The sequence below is a fragment of the Prosopis cineraria genome, unplaced genomic scaffold, assembly GCF_029017545.1.
Source record: "Prosopis cineraria cultivar Desert tree isolate PC_DT_omini unplaced genomic scaffold, ASM2901754v1 PC15, whole genome shotgun sequence".
Classification (NCBI taxonomy): Eukaryota; Viridiplantae; Streptophyta; class Magnoliopsida; order Fabales; family Fabaceae; genus Prosopis; species Prosopis cineraria.
This window is the reverse complement of record NW_026555346.1, coordinates 5472734-5493898: the sequence shown is the minus strand read 5'-3', so window position 1 is coordinate 5493898 and position 21165 is coordinate 5472734. Positions and strand designations below refer to the sequence as shown.

The 21165-nt window shown below is 33.4% G+C and overlaps 2 protein-coding genes across 4 annotated transcripts; one reads left to right on the top strand and one right to left on the bottom strand.

Moving 5' to 3' along the window:
- Window positions 1-131: 131 nt before the first annotated feature.
- On the bottom strand, window positions 132-2107 carry LOC129294675 (BURP domain protein RD22-like). The gene is made up of 3 exons (XM_054933132.1): window positions 1947-2107; window positions 1741-1846; window positions 132-1192 (listed from the first exon to the last, which is right to left on the bottom strand). The coding sequence occupies exons 1-3, from the start codon at window positions 1983-1985 to the stop codon at window positions 318-320; spliced, it is 1020 nt and encodes a 339-aa protein (XP_054789107.1). The 5' UTR covers window positions 1986-2107; the 3' UTR covers window positions 132-317.
- Window positions 2108-16916: 14809 nt separating this feature from the next.
- LOC129294743 (indole-3-pyruvate monooxygenase YUCCA6-like) lies at window positions 16917-20374 on the top strand. Of its 3 annotated transcripts, none has more exons than XR_008589444.1 (5): window positions 16917-17743; window positions 18280-18528; window positions 18924-19046; window positions 19133-19630; window positions 19964-20374. XR_008589444.1 is itself a non-coding variant. In XM_054933214.1 (4 exons), the coding sequence occupies exons 1-4, from the start codon at window positions 17036-17038 to the stop codon at window positions 19352-19354; spliced, it is 1302 nt and encodes a 433-aa protein (XP_054789189.1). In that variant the 5' UTR covers window positions 16917-17035; the 3' UTR covers window positions 19355-19829. The 3 variants fall into 3 exon arrangements, 1 of the variants encoding a protein (XP_054789189.1); XR_008589443.1 differs by having other exon boundaries at window positions 19133-19775; XM_054933214.1 differs by lacking the exon at window positions 19964-20374 and having other exon boundaries at window positions 19133-19829.
- The last annotated feature ends 791 nt before the right edge of the window (window positions 20375-21165 follow it).

Genomic DNA, 21165 nt, shown 5'->3' with positions numbered 1-21165 from the left:
CAAGATGATTTCGAAGAGGTATTCCAGTTCCAGATATGCAAACAGTGACTTTCTTCCTGCGTTGATTTTAACTCTCGAAAGTTTCCATTGGATATTCATCCAAGTCATGTAAATGATCATATTCTCGAAGGTAAGAGAAGCAAAGACTTAGCATTCAGAATTTCACATGTGATACATGACAATTACAAACTAACGATACACAAGACTGCTAAATATGCGTAAAGGTAAACGACATAAAGCCAAGTAAAAGGATTGAGTTGTAGAGTTGATGTTTCCACAATCGCCTAGTTATTCATGGATGTCCCATCTTACATGATCTACTTGGGAATCCACACTAGATGATCCTCAGGAAGGAAGTGGCAAACTGGAGCAGTTCCTGGCTTCACCTTTAGCACTTGGAAGGCCAAATGCTTTGGATTCCACTGTGATGTGTCTGTGTGGCAGATTGCTACTGCTTTCACTTTGCTTCCCCCATCTTCACTCTCAAGAGGCACATAATAAGCTCTTGTGGCTTCCGTTTTGTGACAGTAAAAGACAGCATATGGGTACTTGGTTAAATGGCACACAATGGCTTTCGGCCCTCTCATCTTCCTCGCTCCAACTGTCATTATGTATTTCTGCATGTGGGTCTCCTTCTCATCAACCTCTGTAGAAAGGGCCCACAGGTTCTTCCCAAGCTTTGAAGTTGTGAATTCTACCATGGATTCCAGGGAAGTGGCACAGTACTTTTCCTCAGCTCTAATCCCTGGCACTTCACACTCCTTTATGGTATTCTTCATGGTCAGAGCCTTCAGGGACCCAGGTTTGACAGAGAGCTTGGTGAATATTTCTGGGATTTTGCTTGATGAAAAGGGTATTCTCTTAGAAACTTGTTGGGGCAAGAATTTGATGGCATTTTGTGTGGTCTTGGTGAAATGCAAGTTCAGTTCTTTGCCAGGATACATGTCCTTCTCCATGAAGAACAAGGCTGCGTTTGGATCATGATGCAACTGAGTCTCAGTGGCAGCATAAAGGTACTGAAATGGCTGCCCAACATTAACATAGACAGGCTTTCCCTTGTGTCCTGCATTCACAGCAACCCCTCCTTTACCAACATCCACATTGGTGCCACCACCTGCTCCTGACTTTCCTGTATCAACGTTTACTCCACCATTCCCTACATCCACTGAGGTGCTTTTGTCTTCCTTCCACTCTGCAAATATACCCAACTTTGCTTAATTAACAGATAAATTTAGATATTTAACTCTCAGTTACATTTTCTTCTCATTTTCTATCTCCGTACATCAACTAGGATTTAGGAGTCCCTTCCATGTATGCTCTTCAGCAAATTAGTCCTCCTTCGTTGATAATTTTAGAGCTTGAAAGCAATTAAAGTAACATGTACCACACTTATTCTATTAGAATGAAATATGCATAGGGACTGAGCAGCAAAATACCATGTATATTCAAATCTAGTTTGTTCCCAATCAATGGCAGAGGGAGGGAAGACTGGGAAGTGCCATGATCCCAAGTTTTCCATTTCACCTTTAAAAATGCATACAAACTTTTATCTATATATGCTTTTTAGTCTCGATCTCTTTCATAACCAAATCCTGGCTTTACCCGTGTTTTTGATTACTCTCAGTTGTTGATAATGATAAGATTTTGAAAGCACTTGAAAGTAACGTATCAATGTGATTATTAAATTTGCAAAAGGGTGCCCTTGAACACACACATGCAAACACACAAAAGCAAACAAACCAGGATGCAGGAGATTGGTGATAGCCTTTGGCATTGGCGTAGTGGGAAGCTTGGACAACCAGTAGAGTTCAGGAGTCAGAGCAGCTTGAGTTGCCACCATCGCAAGCTGCATGCATAATTTCCACACACAAACAAGTCAAGGACAGATTCACGCAAGAGGAAAATATAAACGCGTTGATCACTAATTAAAGAAAAGGGAAGCTCACAGTGAGAAAACCAAAGATGGGAAAGATTTGAGACGCCATATTGGAGAAGCAAAGTTTCAAAGAAATGCTTGGAGAGATGCAGCTTGAGAAGCTGAAAATGAGGGTGAGAGATGGAATGAAGAGCAAAATGGCTTGAAGTCTCTATGTAGAAATCTACAAAGGGAATGGTTTTTAAAGCTGGTTGCTTCAATATTAACTGACCTCAGAAGTCATCAGTCAGAAGTTATAGCTTCAACTACCCCTCCCTCCCTCGCTCACATAATTTATGGCTCTTGCGTTTAGAAGTGGGAAAAGGGCTTGTTTGGTCGAACACATGGCCCAAATGCAAGGAAGCAACGGTTAGCAGAAACTTGTTGGGGTTGGTTTTTATTATATGAGTATGCTAGAGAGCATCTTTTGTCTCGCAATTTAAGTTGCTGAATGAGTTATTGTTGTTTTAAATTTAATTCTCTCAGACAGCTGCTCCATGGTTCTTTCTATGAACCAGCTCTCGTCCTTCTTTTTTCCTCAGCTTCTTTATGCCGTTTCATTCCATGTTAAGTGTAGCTCTTTCATGTAAATTTTATGACCCATTATTCCATGAGAACTAAAGAGAAGTCGAGGTTGTGGATTATTAGTATTTGGGGAAATCACTATTGAACCCTACGTTTCAATTACCCAAAGGTCCCACAAAATAAAAAAAAATAGTTCTAAAATGCCAAGAAATCTTGGTGTGATTTTTTTTTTCCTGGTCTAATTACTATATTTCACGTTATCTAAAAAAAGGAAAACGAAGCAGTTCTCATTGATTGACCGTTGCAATGTTGTTATTAAACGCTGCCAAGTTTTCTTGTGGGAATGGGTTATGACGTAATTTTTTTTTTTCAAATCATGGATAATACAGTAATCAGACAATAAAAGATATTTACACCAAAGTGTCTTGGAACTTCAAAACTATTTATCCATTTTGCGGGGCCATTGGATAATTAAAATTTATGACTCAAATATTAATTTTCCCTTAATATTTCTTTGCCCAAGAGCTTCAGAATAATATAATGGAAAAATGACTAAGAATATTAATGATAATGATATATCTTATATTATTAAAATCTCAATAACAAACCATAATTTTTACTTATAATTAAAAATGTAAATATTCTGTCAGAAAATTTACTAAATACACTTAAAATTATTTATAATATTAATTGAGAATTTATGAAATTCAATTGTGAATCTCAATTTTTTGTTATTAATATACAAATAAACTATTTGAAAAATCAATTAAATATACTTAAGAGTTATTTGTAATGTTAATTGAAAATTTATAAGAGTTAATTGTGAATTACAAACTAATTACTTAGGACTTTTCTGCTATCAATATATAGATAAATTGCTTCAAAAATTTACTAAATATTCTTGAGAATTAACAAACATAGTTGTGAATCTTTATAGCATTAATTATGAATTTATTAAAATTCATTGTGAATTTCAAGCCAACCAATAAAAGATAATTTCTTGTAAGTAAGGATTATGGTCTATTATTTAAATTTTAATGATTCAATTTTGTAATTATTATTAATATTATTTTGGAATCCCCAATTGTCATTTTCCCTGATATAATTACAGTATATGACAAGGAACTGGAGCTAAACTATTTACATATACGTGAATGGGTATAGGACGACAATTAATGTAAATTAGACGTCAAGCAGTGAATGTTATGTCTGTGAATCACAGTTAAAATGTATGCTCGGCTTGGTCTTAACTTTGTGGTAGCCGGGGATATTTATATATTAGGAGGAATCAAGAAAATAACAATTAGGAACTCTATAAAAATATTAATGATAACTACAAACTTTAAATTATCGAAATCTCAATAACAACTCAAAATTATTACTTACCATAAATTATCTTTTGTTAATTAACTTAAAATTTACAAAGATTTTTTTTTTAATTTTCAACTAAAACTACAAAGATTTTCAAGTATCATTTTGTTGATTTTCAAAGGATAGTAAAAAATCTCAAATGATTGGTTTGGGATTTACAACCAATTCTTGTAAATTCTCAATTGACATTACAAACAATCTTAAGTATATTTTGTATATTTTCTAAGTGATTTATGTATATATTAACAATAAAAAAATCACAAATGATTGCTTGTGATTCATAGCTAGCTCTTGTAAATTTTCAACTAATATTACAAATAATTTTAAATATATTTTTTTAATTTTTAAGTGGTTTATCCATATATTAATAGTAAAAAAAAATACATAACTGATTCTAATAAATTTTTAACTAATATTATAAATAATTTCAAGTATACTTTGTTGATTTCCTATCTAACTATTCATATTTTTAAATTGCAAGCATTTGTTAGTGAGATTTCAGTAATTTAAGATTTGTGATTATCATTAATATTTTTATGGGGTTTCTAAAGGTCATTTTCCCTTAGAAATTCCACTATTGGGCTTCCTCGGTATCTATTAGTGAGATTTTAATAATTTAAAATTTATAATTGTCATTAATGTTTTTGTGAGGTCTCTAAATGTCATTTTCCCTTAGAAATTCCACTATTTGGGCTTTCTTGGAGAAAATTTTATTTTTCATCTCACGACTAGACTGAGTTATTATTCTACTTTTGGATCTATATTTAAGTTTCGCACACTAATCTGAAGGTCCATGGAGGCTTGTAACTTTGCACAAATATTTTCTCTTTGTTTTTTAGGAGTAAAAAGGACAAAATTTTTTGTGGTTGTAGTCACCCTTCAATCTCAATTTTATGTCTATTTTTTTTTCCCTTTCATTGTCCTCCCTGCATGACATGGGTTCAAGGGGCTTGACTTCCTTAACAACCCTATCTAGTCAAGTACTCTTCCTTATGTGTCCATTTAAATTTAGGGTAGAACTAAAAATCCTTCTGATCCTAATCACAAAATCAAGCAATCAAGTAGTACCATGCGTAGAGTCAAGAGTAAAGATTGAGCCTAATAAGTCACTCATCTAAACCTTTTTTATAAGGGTTTGGACCTAAAAAATAACATTTTTTTAAAAAAATTGAGTTTTAAAACTCAACCCTAATAAACTTTGAAAAAATGGGTTTAAGCTCAAGTGGCCCTTTTATGTCTATTTTATTTTTTCATAAAAAATAAAATATTTTTTAATTTTTAAATTGAATTTAAACTTTAGAATATATATGTATGATTTATTTTTAATTTTTGAACATTATAACTTATATTTTTAAAAAAATATAAAAATATTATAATTGAACTTTTTAAAAATTGGAAAAAATGAAAATTGGCTTTGGGCCATTTAAATATGGGTTGAGTTTTAAAAAAAATGACAAATTTTGATATAACTGAGTTTATAAGCTTGAGCCTTTAAGGGTCAAGCCTATATGAGTCAAGCTTGTTTGTTTCCTATCTCTAATTATGTGACATAAATTACATGGATCCAGCTAGTGGAATCTTTTTATAGGTCATTTCTTTAGGTCTCTCTTTTACTTGCTTTTCCTCTTGTTTCAAACTACTCCTTTTGTCACAAATTATAAAACAAATTGAGACAAGATTATATATAATAACAAAACACAATAATAACACTTTATAGATTTTTTTTTCAAAAAAAAACTACATAATTTTAAAAATACCTTTACACAATTAGTCAATACACTATGATACTTCCTAGCTCCAATCCAAATTATAAGAAATTTTTGAAAGAAAAACATCCAAAAGCCAATAAATTATTCATTCCTATCAAAATATATATTATTTTTTCTTTTAACCCCTAGTCTCAATTATCAACATACCCTATGATTAGCAAGGTCACATTTGCTTAGTTGAAAGGAATGGAATGGAATTAAATAGATTGAAAAAATAAAGGTAAAAATAAGATGATCAAATAAATATGTGAGTACATTGAAAAAGGAAAGGGGTAACTTAATTCACAAGGTTGAAAATTATAATTCATGACATTTTTAGAAGGTATGATAATTTCTATATTTATAGCATATATTATTAAGTTTTATTATGCTTACCATAGGAGGAAGGGCATTTTTATTTCACTTTTGGCTTGATTTTTTTAATTAATTTCATTCCATTTGATTCTAGTAACCAAAGCGACCTAAGAAATACATTTACAAAAATATCTATGTTATTAAATATAAGAGGTAAATTGTGAAATTTTTTTTACATGTATTAAGTTGCTTATATTTTGATTTAAGATTAGTTGAAGGGAAATGCTTATATTTTATACGAGAGGGATTATCATTTCGGTTCTTTCTCCACTTGAAGAGCAATATTGTAGAAGCATCATTAATAAAACTTTATTATTATCAAATTATATTATATTTTGGAATAATAACATTTCTTTAGTGTTATCTTATAATTTAAGATAGAGGAAATACTGAACAATAAACATGCCATCATATTATATATTTTTGTAGGCTTTGATGTCTGAGATACTTACCATATTGCCATGAGTTTTGATGGGCAGGAGAGAATCTGTCTTTGGGATGAGTACTCGCTTGCGGATGCTTTCACTGCCTTCCCTTGTGTCCTGTTCGGCATGACTTCATTTTTAAGCCACTCATAATTGATGATGACAATGCTTAAAAGTAATACTATAATTACGAAGCTCTTGAGATTGAGAGATCTCCCTGCATCATCCACATTCCACACACGCAGATTTCTCGGTCCTCGTTGCTGGAGCCACTGTTCAACCCAGATCACATGCATGGGTTAGGCCGTTTCGTTCGGTCCCCTGTAGCGTGGACCAAGGCTTCTTAGCATGTTAAGCTAGCCACGCTCATCTTATCTTTAGCGACTAATTTAACGTACTTAATCTGATGAATTAGATTGTTTTTTTTTTTAAAGAAAACATAGCTATAAACAAGTACAATGACGACAAATGCATGTGCCTAAAGTGACTGCCATCGTCCACAAATTCGACGGTGTGTGTTTGAATGGAAATAGAAAAGTAGTATCCACATGTCAAAGCTCGTTTTTGTTCCTTGTTATGGCTTGGATGAGCTCTATCATTAATAGAAGGGATTTAATTTTTAAATGGTTCCCCAATAAGGAAGTGCATTTCAGGATTAGGAAGAAAGAAGAAAGATCTTTACCTGAGCATCACTGCGCATAGCCAAAGCGATTTTTATTGACCCGAAAATAACAATAACAACAACAATAATAATAGAAGAAAAAATATGTAGTGGACACAGTTGGGAATTGGAGGAATAGTGGGACGATAGGCAGAGGAAATCTGGTGTCCAGCGTAGCCTGTTCCATAAAGCCAACAAGTTTTTAGACTAATAACTAAGGCATGGCAGCATTATTTCAATTCATCGGACAAATTTGAACAAACCCTGCATCTAATCATATGTTTTTGTCATTAAACTTGAGCATATTATTATTTATATCTTCAATCACGTTATCAATTGATTATTTTTATGTCTAATGCCAAGCTCTCGCTAAATTAATGCATGAAAGCAGGCATGTATTAAGCATTGGTAATGGACAAGCCGATAGTCATTTTCAATACCTGATTATACATATATGCATGAACGTATCCCAAGTGATTATCCAAAGTTCATTTAATGTTTTAGCGCAAATATTTCATGGCATGCTTCAATCTACTATTTTTTTCCCCCTTCCATTATTGGTAAAATAAAAGCAAACTCTTCTTCCACAGTTGAGATATTTGTCAAAAGATGTTTTTACACTTTTATCGTTTTTATTTCGCGTTAAATTCTTCAATTGTAGCTCACCAATTGCCCCAGAAAATGTCTACTTTAATATTTTTTCCATCGTCGAAGCGGTTGTGAATTTTCAAACGAGGTGGAAAGAACATTTAATCTGAACATCTGCTACGGACAAGTTTAGTTTATTCTATTTTTAATGACTACAATTAAGTAAAAATATTTAAATTCATGTTACGTGAGAGTAAATCGGAGAAAAATAATCACGTAGTAGAGTTATAAAAAAAAATCATGTCAAGTTATTGAAAAAATTAATAATAATGTTTACCTAGGTTTTATTTTAGTAAAAAAAAAATCACAAAGCTCATTGTTAATTCTCACGAAATCATTTGATTGACGTGACTTAATTAGGATAATTAGCATACACTTTGTGTTGAGACATTTTAGATATTTTAAGCGCCTAATTATTAACCACGCTATATGTTACGATGAACATATGTAACTGAGCATTAAAGTTGATTAGACACAAAATTAGGGACATAATTGGTGATAGTTAAATAATCTAGCTTTTGAGTTTGAGAGGCTTATACCATACTTCCTCCTAACCATAATACTCCCTCTATTTTTATATATAATAAAAAAACTATATTATGCAATTTAAGAAAGTCGATTAATTATAATAATTGTATTTGAAAATAAAATAATGGACTAAAATATTCCTGTTAATCAATATAAGCATGCATTGGTCATTTAATTGTTTTTCATTGTTGTAAATTATGAGTGATGATTTAGAAAATATGTAATAAATATTTATTGAAATGAGTAATTTTGTTTATAAAAAAAAATAAGTCAAAAGTGATAGTTTCTTTAACAATAAAAAACAGAGAGAGTGCAAGAAAAAAAATTATATTACACAATGTAAGAGAGTTGGTTAACTACAATAATTATATTTAAAAATAAAAAAGTGAACTAAAATGCCTGTGTTAATTAATATAAGCATGTATTAATTATTTTAAGTTAATGTAAATTATAAGAGGTGATTTAAGAAATGTGTAATAAATACTTGTTAAAATTGATGATTTTACTTATAAAAAAATACAAGTAAAAAGTGATAGTTTCTCTAAAAATAAGAAACATAAGAAGTATAAGTTATTGTTAACTTATTTATACTTATAAAAAATTATTTAAAATCTTAATTTTAAAATTTTTTCACATATTTTCAATTTAACCTTTAAGTGTAATAAATAAAACATTCAACATATTCAAAATATTCTCATTAATTACTGATAAAGCAAAGTGTAATTAAAAAAACTATATAATATCTACCTAATGTCCTGTATTTGGGATTAAGAAAATTTTTCAAAAAAATAACTTATATTATGATAGGGGAGCGTAATGAAATAGTATTAGTAGCATTATTGAAAAGGAGAGAAGCTTCAGAACAAGTGGAGAGAATGATCCACAATCCCCAATAAGTTAATCTTTTTTTTTTTTTTACTTAGAACATCCAATATCCTAAGGCAAACCATTTTTCAAGCATATCAGTGATCCCAAACTAATTCAGATGCCACTGGATCCTCCCAATTAAAGGTAAAGTGGCTGGTCAATTGAATCCCTCCAACTTAGTGAAGGGACTAGGTGAGGAACCACCAAGCCACATCATTGTGGTTCAAATAAGTTGATTTTACAGACATCTAGTGGAGCTATATATTATAGTGATTCTAATCATAAAAGTCATGTCATCCTTATAATAACTTGCCAATGTCACCACTGGCCAAATTTTCGGGACTGTTAGGCAATTTATTCTAAAAATAGAAAACAAGATAATAAAAAAATTATTTGGCAATGTGTTTTTTAAAAATATTTAAAAAAAATAAAAAATGAAATATTATTTTAAAAAACAGAAAAATAAAAATATCTTTTCAGTGTTATGAAATTATTAGTTTGAAGAACAAATAAAGGTGAGAAAATTAAAACATTCATTTTTATTATTTTTTATTTTCAAAACATATTTTACAAAATATCAATTCTCATAATAATAAAATAAAAAATAATAAAATAAAAATAATTTTAAACAGCCCTTCATCTCCGCTTTCCCTTGATTTTTAGTTTATCCTCCTCCTCCTTTAAAGCCAAAAAAAGAAACGAGGGTTTTATTTTTCATATATATTCGAAACGTCCTTATCGTGAAGATACATCATATAATTATGTTGTGAGGAATGATGCCTGATGGAATATAAAGTGCTCTTATTGCGTAAAAGTGCTCCCAAAAAGCTCTCGTTTGAACTTATTTATGGGCAGCCAGCTAGAGTACGCGCTGCAATATATATCATCGCCCAGCTTCATTGGCCTAAGAAATTATTCAATTGTGTGCGTCTAGTATATATTCTACTCAAATGGAAAGTTCATTACAAAAGATCAGAAAAGCCCTCTTCACGTGTGTAGTGATTAATTCATTGACTGTCACATGTTACTTGACTACTTCTCTGAGTGCTGCGTATACTTTAATTTAATTTATTTCTGTGGGTATTCTGCATATATTCGTATATATAATTCTGCAATATTAGCTTTTTAATTTCCTCTCCTATTGTAAAAAAAGTGTTTGGGTACGGGTGAGTGTATGGTTGGTTTTTTGTCTTTTTTTATTGGTATTTGTTGCTTCTTCCTTCAATCCGAATTATTGAAAAGGGAATGGGGGGTTCAATTGATGTCAGTAAGGGAAGGATTGCGTATTTAAAGGAATGACAATTTGTACGGTGGTTAATTGTGAATTTTACAACTTCTCCTAACAGGCAAAAGGGCACGAGGTTTTTTCAAAACAGATCTTGATGATTTGGGTTAGGGTTTGTTTACTTTCAATTTTATTTTATTTTTTTGGATTTTTCCAAAGCTGTAACATAATTAGCATATTATGACACTCAAGTGCCCAAGACTTTTTAAGGTACTTCCAAAAACCTCCAGCTTTTTCATTTTTCTTTTCCCTCGCGTCCCCACTCAGCTCTGCTATTATAATGCTTTGCTTTCGTTATTAATTATGTGTTTTGCCACCAAATTATTAAGATATTAAGGAGATGGGTGTGGATGGATCCTAAAAAAGTTTCATCATGCTTAATTTGGCTCTCTTCAATTTGATTAATTAATCTCAAAATCTTATTAATTAACAATGTCAACCCCTCCACCAGTTTATGATTACACGACATGATAAGACAGGAATGCACGCGAGACTAGGACTTCCAGCATCATATACATTTAATCTATAATTATAGGCATAATTACAAGCTTCGCCCACTGAACAGCAATTTAAAATACATTTGGTGGGTACTTTATTTTCAAAGCATTTTAGACAGGTCCTTATTGATCAGCTGCTACTCCTTCGACCCGGCTTCAATAAGCTTAATTACGCCGCTATCCTTTTCATCAGGTTAACATGATTCGTAAAAAAGTAATATCTTGAAATTAATTATAAGCTGACTCGATCGTGTGCAGTGTTTAATTGAGAAATAATGACGAAGCGTTATTACATGATCTCAAATCTCTTACAGGAAAAATATGAAATTAAAATATTTGATTTGTGCCCCGGACGAATTTTGACGTCACCAAGGCATGGCATGCCAACAGCAATTGATTAAAAAAACATCAAATAAAAATATTGTTATTGATTAAGCATAAGTAGGGATATAATCATATATCATCCACTGAATTCAAGATAAATGCTTGATTATATCATATCCACAAACCATAGAAAAACGACAATTAGGGGAGGGTGGCGATCGATTTAATTTAAAGCACATGATATATGCACTTAGCATTTCATTGCTGAATTATATATATTTTCCAACGAACGAACTAATCCCAGATCCCTTAATTATTTTATATTATTATTAAATTAAAATAAAATATAAACTACACTGGTATATGGAATGATAAAAAGTGAGAGCACTAAATTATTTTGTTGTTGAAATTTAAAAGAATAGACACAAAATCATTGTAATTGAGATTGTGTGTGTGTGTGTGTACATACAAGCATGCGCTTGGCAGATCTTTGTGGAGGCCAGGCACTAACGCATCATCATCATATGTATCTGCGACCTATTGTGAAATTTGAATAATCATTTTAATATATATATATATATATATATATTGAAAGGTGAAGTGATAGGATTGAAGAATAATGGTGCCCTAATATATTAACGTTAAAACACATTCTTATGTCTTTAATTAGACCGCCTTAGAGAGCAGCGGTTAACTAAATTCTAGGCGGTAGGTTGGGTTTTGGAAGTCATATCTGATGGGCCCATCTATAAGCGCAACTTTTTAAGCAGCGATACTAAAAGTGGATTAAATATTTAAATAACTTGGGAAGAGGATCACAAAGCCTAGTAGACTAGGTTTATTTTCGGACCAGTTCCCATTTCATGGGCTTCAAACATGGATTCTACTTTTTCATTTCGATCTTTATTGTTTAATTTAAAACAACACTCACCTTTTTCTATAATATAAAAAAAATTAAAGTTCGAATTATTTTTTTTCTTTAAAACGTAATTAACTACGAATGTCCTGTATAATGGATTTAGTAATCGTATCTCTGGAGAATAAACTATAAATCCCTTGTTTTATTAATAATTAAAACAATAAAATATAAACACATACCTTTATACCACATGCAAGAAACGAACTTTGCGATTTTTTTGCTTCAATCAAATCAAACATACTTCTGCCTCCCTTTACCTCTAAAAAAGCTTTCACTATACATTGGACATTATATAAACTAATATGTATATTTCGAAGTACTAGAGATAAAGAACAGATGATCTATAAATGAGCTTAATTTTTTAGATGAACCTAGTGATTATGAATGCGCCTGATGATTATAAACACATACGTACACATACACGGGTGGACCACTTGCTTCAATTTAATAATAGGTAACTAGAAACTTGTAACATGATACTGTTGATATATAGAGATCGGTGAGAGTTTTAGACAACGAAATATACCGTACCTTTCATTTTGTCCTGCTTCATCAATATGACATCTTTTTTTGCACTAACTTCATTTCACTTCTACATAAATGTTGAGGCATTCCTCACTTCCACTCCTTCCTTCATCTCTCTCTTCCCCTTTAAGCCTTTGCCTTCTAGTTCTTTCCCTCCAATGCAATCGCACTGTCTATTTATTAATTATAGCCTCGATAATTAAACAAAATAAAATATTAAATATATGTACAGATAATAAGACGAACAGGAAATTGATTATAAAAGTGATCGTGCACAAATGGATGTCATGTGTAACGAACTTCACATATTTGATTGAATTCTATATATTTAGCTCCTAACTTTAGGCTGTCATTAGTGACCGATCTAGAAGCTAATAAATAGGGGAGGTCCAAATTGAACATAAAACATTGAGTGGGGGCTAATATTTATTTTAAAAAATTTTACAAGTAAAACTTGTTAGTTTTATCAAGGGAGTATATAAGTGAGGGAGAAAGTAACACTTTCAACCGTTGGAAAGTGAAGTGTTGGCGGGGGGAAAAATGCCATGGTGCGTAGGCGTTGGTTACATAATTTTATTTTGTGAATTCGATATGAAGTCCCAGTAACGATAACGATACATCTTCTCGTTACGCTGTTACATGGCGCTGACCAGGAAAAAAAAAAAAAAAGGTACGCTGTTACATGGACACATAAAAGCTGACAACTATTAAGTGATATTATTGCACCTTCATTTTCTTTGTCTATTTGAGTGAACGTTAATAACTCGAATACTTATTTAAAGCAATATTCTGTATATTAAGGATCAACATCTATACCTTTTTAAAAAAAAAAAATGAACAACTGATAATTTTTTTTTCCATCCCGGGCAGTTTTTTAATAAAATTATTGTTTATTGTTGACATTCACAGCGTATTCTTGTTATTCGCATGCCTTTTTGTACGGTTTGCCTATAATGGTTCAATAATTAAATGCCCATTCCGTGAGACTAAATATACATTTCAGCCATATAAAGCAAAATTCGATAACACAAATACAGCATATAACTTGAAATTCCCTACAACAAGTAGCCTCGCATGTGATCTGGTTTTAACAATTTATATATATATATATATATATATATTTATATAGATATATTATGAAGTTTAATCAATTAATACGCCATATTTGAAGTACACAAAGCGATCAAGTTAGGACGTGGACATTAATTAGGCATTATCGGTGGGTTTAATTTGATTTTCAGTACTTCTCGGAGCCTCGCTTCTCACATGCCTTCCTAGCCAAAAAGCATACTCTTGGTTTTAGCTTAAGCCTGAGTCAAATTGAGCATTGTTTGGTCTCATTTCAGAGCTTGTTCTTAATATAACTTGCTTTGTCTGCCGAATTCACACTTCAAACCTTATTTAAAGGAAGCTACGTTTCTTCTATTAGCATTGTCAGTGCCCATTTCATTACTCTCTGGCCATTTTTTTTCCAAGTTATTGATTAGAAAATCAAAAATAAATTTGCTGCTGTTGAATAAAATTTATAACTATTTTGTGATAATATCATATATATTGTATTTCCTCAATTTTTATTTTTTTAGTCAATAAAGAATATGGTCCTCTTCTCTCTCAGTTTAATCCAATGAACTTTAATCTATGTTCTTTTTATACTAGCTAATTATCTTAAATATATAACGAAATCTATTCGCGTTTATCATTTTTTAACTAAAATATTTGCATCAATCTGATCGCAATCGAAATTAATCGATAGATAACGCCCTGCGTTCTGTAAGAGCTGAATTAACAACTCAACGATTTAAGATGCTTGTAAAATAAAAGGAAATAACTTTGACAAGTTTTAAACATATCAAAAATGAAAAAAAAATTACCAAGTAATATATTGTTTAATTTCTTAATTAAATTCATTTGATGTTCTCCCAGGCTTTAGATTTTTCACTGGAATATAATATTTTTTCATGATATGATTCATCAATTTAAGTTATATTTTCTGTTGAATAGATTAGGATATTTTAAAACAAGTGAGATAGAATGACCATCAGGATAAATCGTAGAAGATTGAACGCTATGATTTTAACTAAGAACTACAGTCTACAGCATCTCCCAAGACTCCCATGATAACAATAGTTAGTTAGTTTACTCAGTATAATATGTTTAGTTTAGTTTAATTAATTCTAAAAATTGATGAGTTAATGATATGGTTTCTGTCCAATATGTTTAGTTTAGTTCATTCAATTATTGTTATATCGAATTGGGGGCAGCTCTTCTAAAAGTATATATCTCTAGATTCACACAAATTTAAACTCGTGATCTATTATCTAAGTGGCTATAATTCTTTCCACTATGATCAAGACTGGCTAGTTAATTACTCTCATATGTTTTCTCTTGATTGCATTTTCACTACAATTTTGAACAGTTTGAATTAATTTTTCTTTTTTGTGTACGATCGAGTTCAAATTAATTAAACTTCAACAGTGAAGATTTTTAAAATCTATCAAAATCTATTCCAGATTTGTAGTGCTAAGCAGAGTGAAGCTACTTCCATCAAATAATTGACTAAATGGACCAAGAAAATAATACGAAATCAATATTTTAAATTTAACAGGGAATTATAATTTGTTAAATTATATTTTTTGCGCAGCTTGATTAAAGTTTCCAAGTACAGAGACTTATGATTTTTAATGAACTGTATATAACCCATCTATATATAAATGATTTTATTTCCATATATTTAAAATACGACAATTATATTTTCTATTGTATATTTTGAATGTTATCCTATGATACGTTGATTCAATTACAATAATTTGCTGGATACTATTTACAGACTCACCGGTGTATCAGATCATGAGGATCTCGGAGGCCAAAGGATCAACAAATTAAACCGAACTAAGTGTGGTATACACGGTCATGATTTGAGTATCTGAGGGAATCTATTGTGATTTATCCACTCAGCATCCCTTCAAGTTTGAATCCTTGTCGGCCATCCTCCAGCTTCTCTCAGCTAAACCTCCTCTGTCGTTGAAAATGAAATTAACGACTTTTCCCGCCCTCTCTTCCAAAACGCGTGCCTTTCTTTTTTTGGTTTCATCTCAACCTCTTTTTATTATATATATTTTCGAAGGATTCGCGATTATATCGCCCATCCTAATCTGCCTCGTTACTACCTCAACCCCATGATTACATATAGAATCTCCTTTTATTTTGGAGATCGCAGCTCCCAGTCTCTTTATGTATAATTTCAATCACATTAATTAATTATATATTCGATATGATTATAAACATGTCCAGTAGCTTTTTAACCTTTTAGTAAGTCTGCTTTTAATGTGTTTTCTATTCAACACATCATTATTTTAATTACTAATTAATGAATCCAGAACCCTATCAAAATTCAGCAGCAAGCTGAGGTAACTAATTCAAGGGTTAATAATTAAAAACCATGGTCAAAATTTGATGCGTAATTTGTCATGCCGAATCAGTAATTTAGTAATCCAACCGAGCAGATTAATCAAATTTTGTAGAGGCGAGAATATAAAAATATGCATCCCACTAAGGGGGGAGGACAGCATCTTGGGTTCAACTCACACTCCACAACTCCCCCACATTGCCCTATGGGAATGATGCATGTCTCCTTTACTTGTCATTCGTATCCTTGTTCTCGGATTTGTCAACCATTCATAAATTCCTATCAGCATGATTTAACCCCAATATTTCCATTTCTAAATCTCCTCTTTATTATCTCTTGATCTTCCATTCCTCCACATTCAGCCTTTTTTAAACCATTTTTAACTTCCATAATAATAATAATAATGACAATGATAATGATGTGCCCGCCCCACCCTCCTTTCCTTTAGTCGAAAACGCCCAACTTATGTAATTGGTGGGGCTAAGGGTTTCTAATATACTTTTTTCAATGTAATGTCCCAACTTATTAATTTTATTTTTAATTTTTTTAAATCATTAAATTTTATATAAAATAAAAAAATTTGGATATCTTGATATTTTAAAATAATAAAGATTTATATTTTTTATAATTTTTTAAAAAATATCACAAATACACCCTTATATTTTTAAAAAATTATAAAAAATATAAAGTTTTATTATTTTAAAATATTAATATATTTAAAGGTCTCTTATTTTATATAAAAGTTAATAATAAAAAAAAAAAATAAAATTAATAAATTGAGGCATTACAGTATAACGGACATTAGGGAAAAGGCACCCTTAGCCCGTACTTGGTGCTCATCCTTCTGCTTAAACCTCCTCCATTCAGCTGGCAATACAGAAACAGAGCAACCTACAAACCAATATTCATTCTCTTCATCGCCTCCAAATTTCCCCAACCCCACTCTTCTCTTCATATATACTCCACTGTCGTCCGGGCTCTGCCTAACAGTGACTTGTTAATAGCTTTCATTCTTCATGGGGTATTGCCTGCGAGAAATAGAAGGAAAGCAAGCCAATGATCCGTTGTTCATTGAGAAAATGAACGAAAACAAATTGTCTTATCGTGGGCGAAGCGTGTGGGTACCAGGTCCGGTGATCGTTGGGGCAGGGCCTTCTGGTCTCGCAACCGCAGCTTGTCTGAGACAGAGAGGAGTGCCGAGTTTGATTCTAGAAAGATCCGACTGCATAGCTTCTCTGTGGCAACACAAAACCTACGATCGCCTTCGTCTTCATTTGCCCAAGCAGTTCTGCGAGCTTCCATTGATGGGTTTTCCCAGTAATTTCCCGACGTACCCGACGAAGCAGCAGTTCATACAGTACTTGCTGAGCTATGCGGAGAGGTTCGACATCAGGCCGAGGTTCAACGAAACGGTGAGGCAGGCGCAATTCGACGCCACGCTTGGGGTCTGGCTTGTGAAAACCGTGGACAAGGAGGAGAGGACGACGGAGTACTTGTGCCGGTGGCTGATCGTGGCGACGGGAGAGAATGCGGAGGCGGTTGTGCCGGAGATAGAAGGAATGGGGGAATTCGGAGGGGATATAAGGCACACGAGCTTGTACAAGAGCGGCGAGGAGTTCAGAGGGAAGAGAGTGTTGGTGGTGGGATGCGGGAATTCCGGCATGGAAGTGTGCTTGGACCTCTGCAATTATAATGCTGCTCCTTCTCTTGTGGTCAAAGATACAGTAAGAAACAATCCACTTTTTCTGTTTTCCCATTTAATCCTTAAATTAATATTTCTTTTTTCTTTTTTCCGAATTCCTGGACATGCACTTTGCAGCAACAGAAAAGTTTTGCGTGCATCTACTTTTGGAATTCTTCGTTTAATATGAAAAATGCTATTTAATATGAAAAATGCTAAATCTGACGGAGCAACAGATTACCCAATACATTTTGATTGATTCCGGACTCTCCTTTTCATCATGAATGGAGCAGTGGTTCCGGACAAAAACCCAAACCCAAGATCATCTCAAACCCCCTGTGTCTTTAAATGCAAAGAATGCATGCCTTCAGCAATAATTCTGGAAAAGTTTTGACACCACGATCGACCTGTGAGAATTACACCGCATGCAAGTCAGTTAGTCCTAAAAAACGTTTTTCTAATTAGCAAGTAAAACAAGCCCGTTTCATGTTCATTGTCATCTGGTGGGCTTCAAGCTCCGAAATTGATGGCCATTGTAGAGCTAGACATGATGGAATTGTCGAATATATTGATTGATAGGTGCACATATTGCCGAGGGAGCTGCTGGGAAAATCGACGTTTGGATTATCGATGTGGTTGCTGAAGTGGGTGCCCATGAGGATGGTGGACGCGTTTCTACTGATAGTCTCGTGGTTGATGCTCGGCGACACCTCTCGCTTCGGACTGAAACGCCCCTCCGTGGGTCCCCTTCGCCTCAAAAACCTTTCCGGCAAGACACCCGTCCTCGACGTCGGCACTCTCTCCTTCATTAAATCCGGCCACATTCTGGTACTCCCTCTCTCTCACCTGCCTCTTCCCCAGTAACTTGCTTTTAGTTTTAGTTTTTTAAAAATTATTATTCAGCGGTTTAATTTTATTTATTGCGTCTGTCAATATTTGAAGTATAACCGGGAGACTAATCAAATATAATAATGAATCTCCTGTTCATTGAAATCGGCCCTTTTTTTGTCGTGAGATTTCCCATCTTATCATTCTGGTTTTCAAATTTCAATCAAGCCGTCCGTAAAATTAGTGGGGTTAAAATATTAGATTTGTTCCAAAGGCAAAGGGACGAAAAAGGGAGCATTAATTCAACCACGTTTATTTAGCAGCCAGGCAAGGTGTTTAATTTTCCGGTTACCGAGGGGATTGGTCGTTTGACTGATTGAATGGATGTATTTTAGGTGCGTCCAGGCATGAAGCGGCTAAAACGACACGCCGTGGAATTTGTTGACGGCAGGACGGAGAATTTTGACGCCATCATACTCGCAACCGGTTACAAAAGTAACGTGCCCTCCTGGCTGAAGGTAAACGACCAGAAACCTTTCTTCTTTAGAATGAAAAAGATTCAGATATATATATTAACAAGGAAATGTGCAATGATCGAGGGCAGGAAGGAGACATGTTCAGCGAGGAAGATGGATTTCCGAGGAGGCCATTCCCAAATGGCTGGAGAGGCGAAAAGGGATTATACGCGGTGGGATTCACGAAACGAGGATTGCTGGGGGCATCCATGGATGCCAAGAGAATATCTCTAGACATAGAGCGTTGCTGGAAAGCCGAGACAAAGCATCCTCGTCACTTTTGGCACTACCCGATTCATGATTCACAGTGACACCACTTAAAGTTGGATTGTACATGACTCATCCATATCTGGTCATGGGAGGTTTTCTGTGGTGGCATCACACATGGGCTCATCTTTCCACGCCTGTACGTTCCACATTGTTGCTCCTCCATTCATAAAAGTGAGAAAGGGGCGCGAGAAAGATTCTCCCAACCATACATGGAGCCCCTCCTCAGCTTTCACCGGTCACCAGCCACCACGCTCTCGCTGGCCGAGAGACGAGGACGCATTATTGATTTTTTATTATGACAAAGCTTACTTGAGCTGGTGAGGGAGGACCCTCGCTCGCTAGCTAGCTGGCTAGCTGCTTATATCTGTAAATCTTCTACATTGCTGATGAACGATCAATTTACAGAGGATTTGAAGTAGAGTGGCAGCCAGAGAGGGATGGGATGTGATTGACAAGCCTATGGTTATATCATATATGACCTGTGCTTACTTTGAGTCTTTGACCTGTACATGCTTCTGATTAATTAATGTGGATTTTTCCCCGGCCATAAGAATTGAGTGTAACATGTTAATTGCCTCTTTGACTCTCTATCTCTCCATAACAATGCTCTGCTCTGTTACTCAGTTCAGTCTTTGGTCTCTTGACTTTAGGGAAGAAGGCGGAGACTAGTAGACGGAGAGGAAAACTGTTTCTCAACTCGGAATGGCGTGGCAGTGTGGTGGCTAGATAATGATGATCATGTACCCTGGGGGAGATGGTGGAGGTCCTCATGTACAGATTGGATTACCAGTTTCATGCAATTTCGATGTCGAAATGATTACACATTGCAAAAAAATACTAGCAAGGGCCACCATCACTTGATTTTCCTGCGAAAACCCTAACATTTCAAAGCTGCAATTACCCGTTTTCCCTTGTACCAACTTGGTTGATTGAACTCGGGTAATAGCAGCAACCATTGCTTTTAACTGCTCAAAGTGAGAACTTTTGCGATGCTTTATGAGGGAGGGGGAACCCCACAAAGTGCAAGTTGAGGCAAAATGACATCTGATTAAGCTCTGCCCTGTCACCTTGGTCTGATCTGATTCTTTGTGATCAGGAAAAGAAAAGGGTGAGGCCATATGGGGTCAACGTTAATCCAGAGCTACTGTCAAACTGTCATTTCTCGGAGCTTTGAATCCCCTTAGATCCTATCTTTTTTTATGTATATTATTATTCTAATCATTTCCATCTTCCGGGACCCATTCACAGATGGCCTGAGATGTTCCCTGAAATTTACCCCAAAACCAACCAATATTGGCTAAATCCGTTGAAAACCAAGTCACCGACAAAAAATTGGCACTCAACTGGTTAATATCGGTTCAATCTTTCTTTCATTTAAAAAACTAAAAAAAACTCACAAAATAAAAAATATTAGAAAGAATGACAATTAAAGATCTCATAAAAAAAAACTAATGATTTAAATCCTTTAAAGTTAACATCAGTAAATTTCTGTAAAATTTACTTTTAAAATAAAGAAAGAGAAGATTCAATCAATAAAAAATAAAAAAGAGAAGATTTTATATTTTTTAAAAAAGTAAAATAAAAAAATTACTAAAAAAGCTGAAAAAATTACAAAAATCACAAATCTCAATTTTAAAGGATTTAAATTCAAAATTAATATCAAATCACGAATCTCGTTTTAATTTGAATTCTTAAATCTTGTACCTATCCTTTTATGTGTCAGCCATGAAAATCTTTTTTTTTTTTTAAATACTGATTTCGATATTAATCTTTTTAAAGAATCCTTCTTCCAATACTGGGGCCCCATGAGTTAACGCAAGGCCCACAGAAGTTCCACATCTACCGCGTGTTT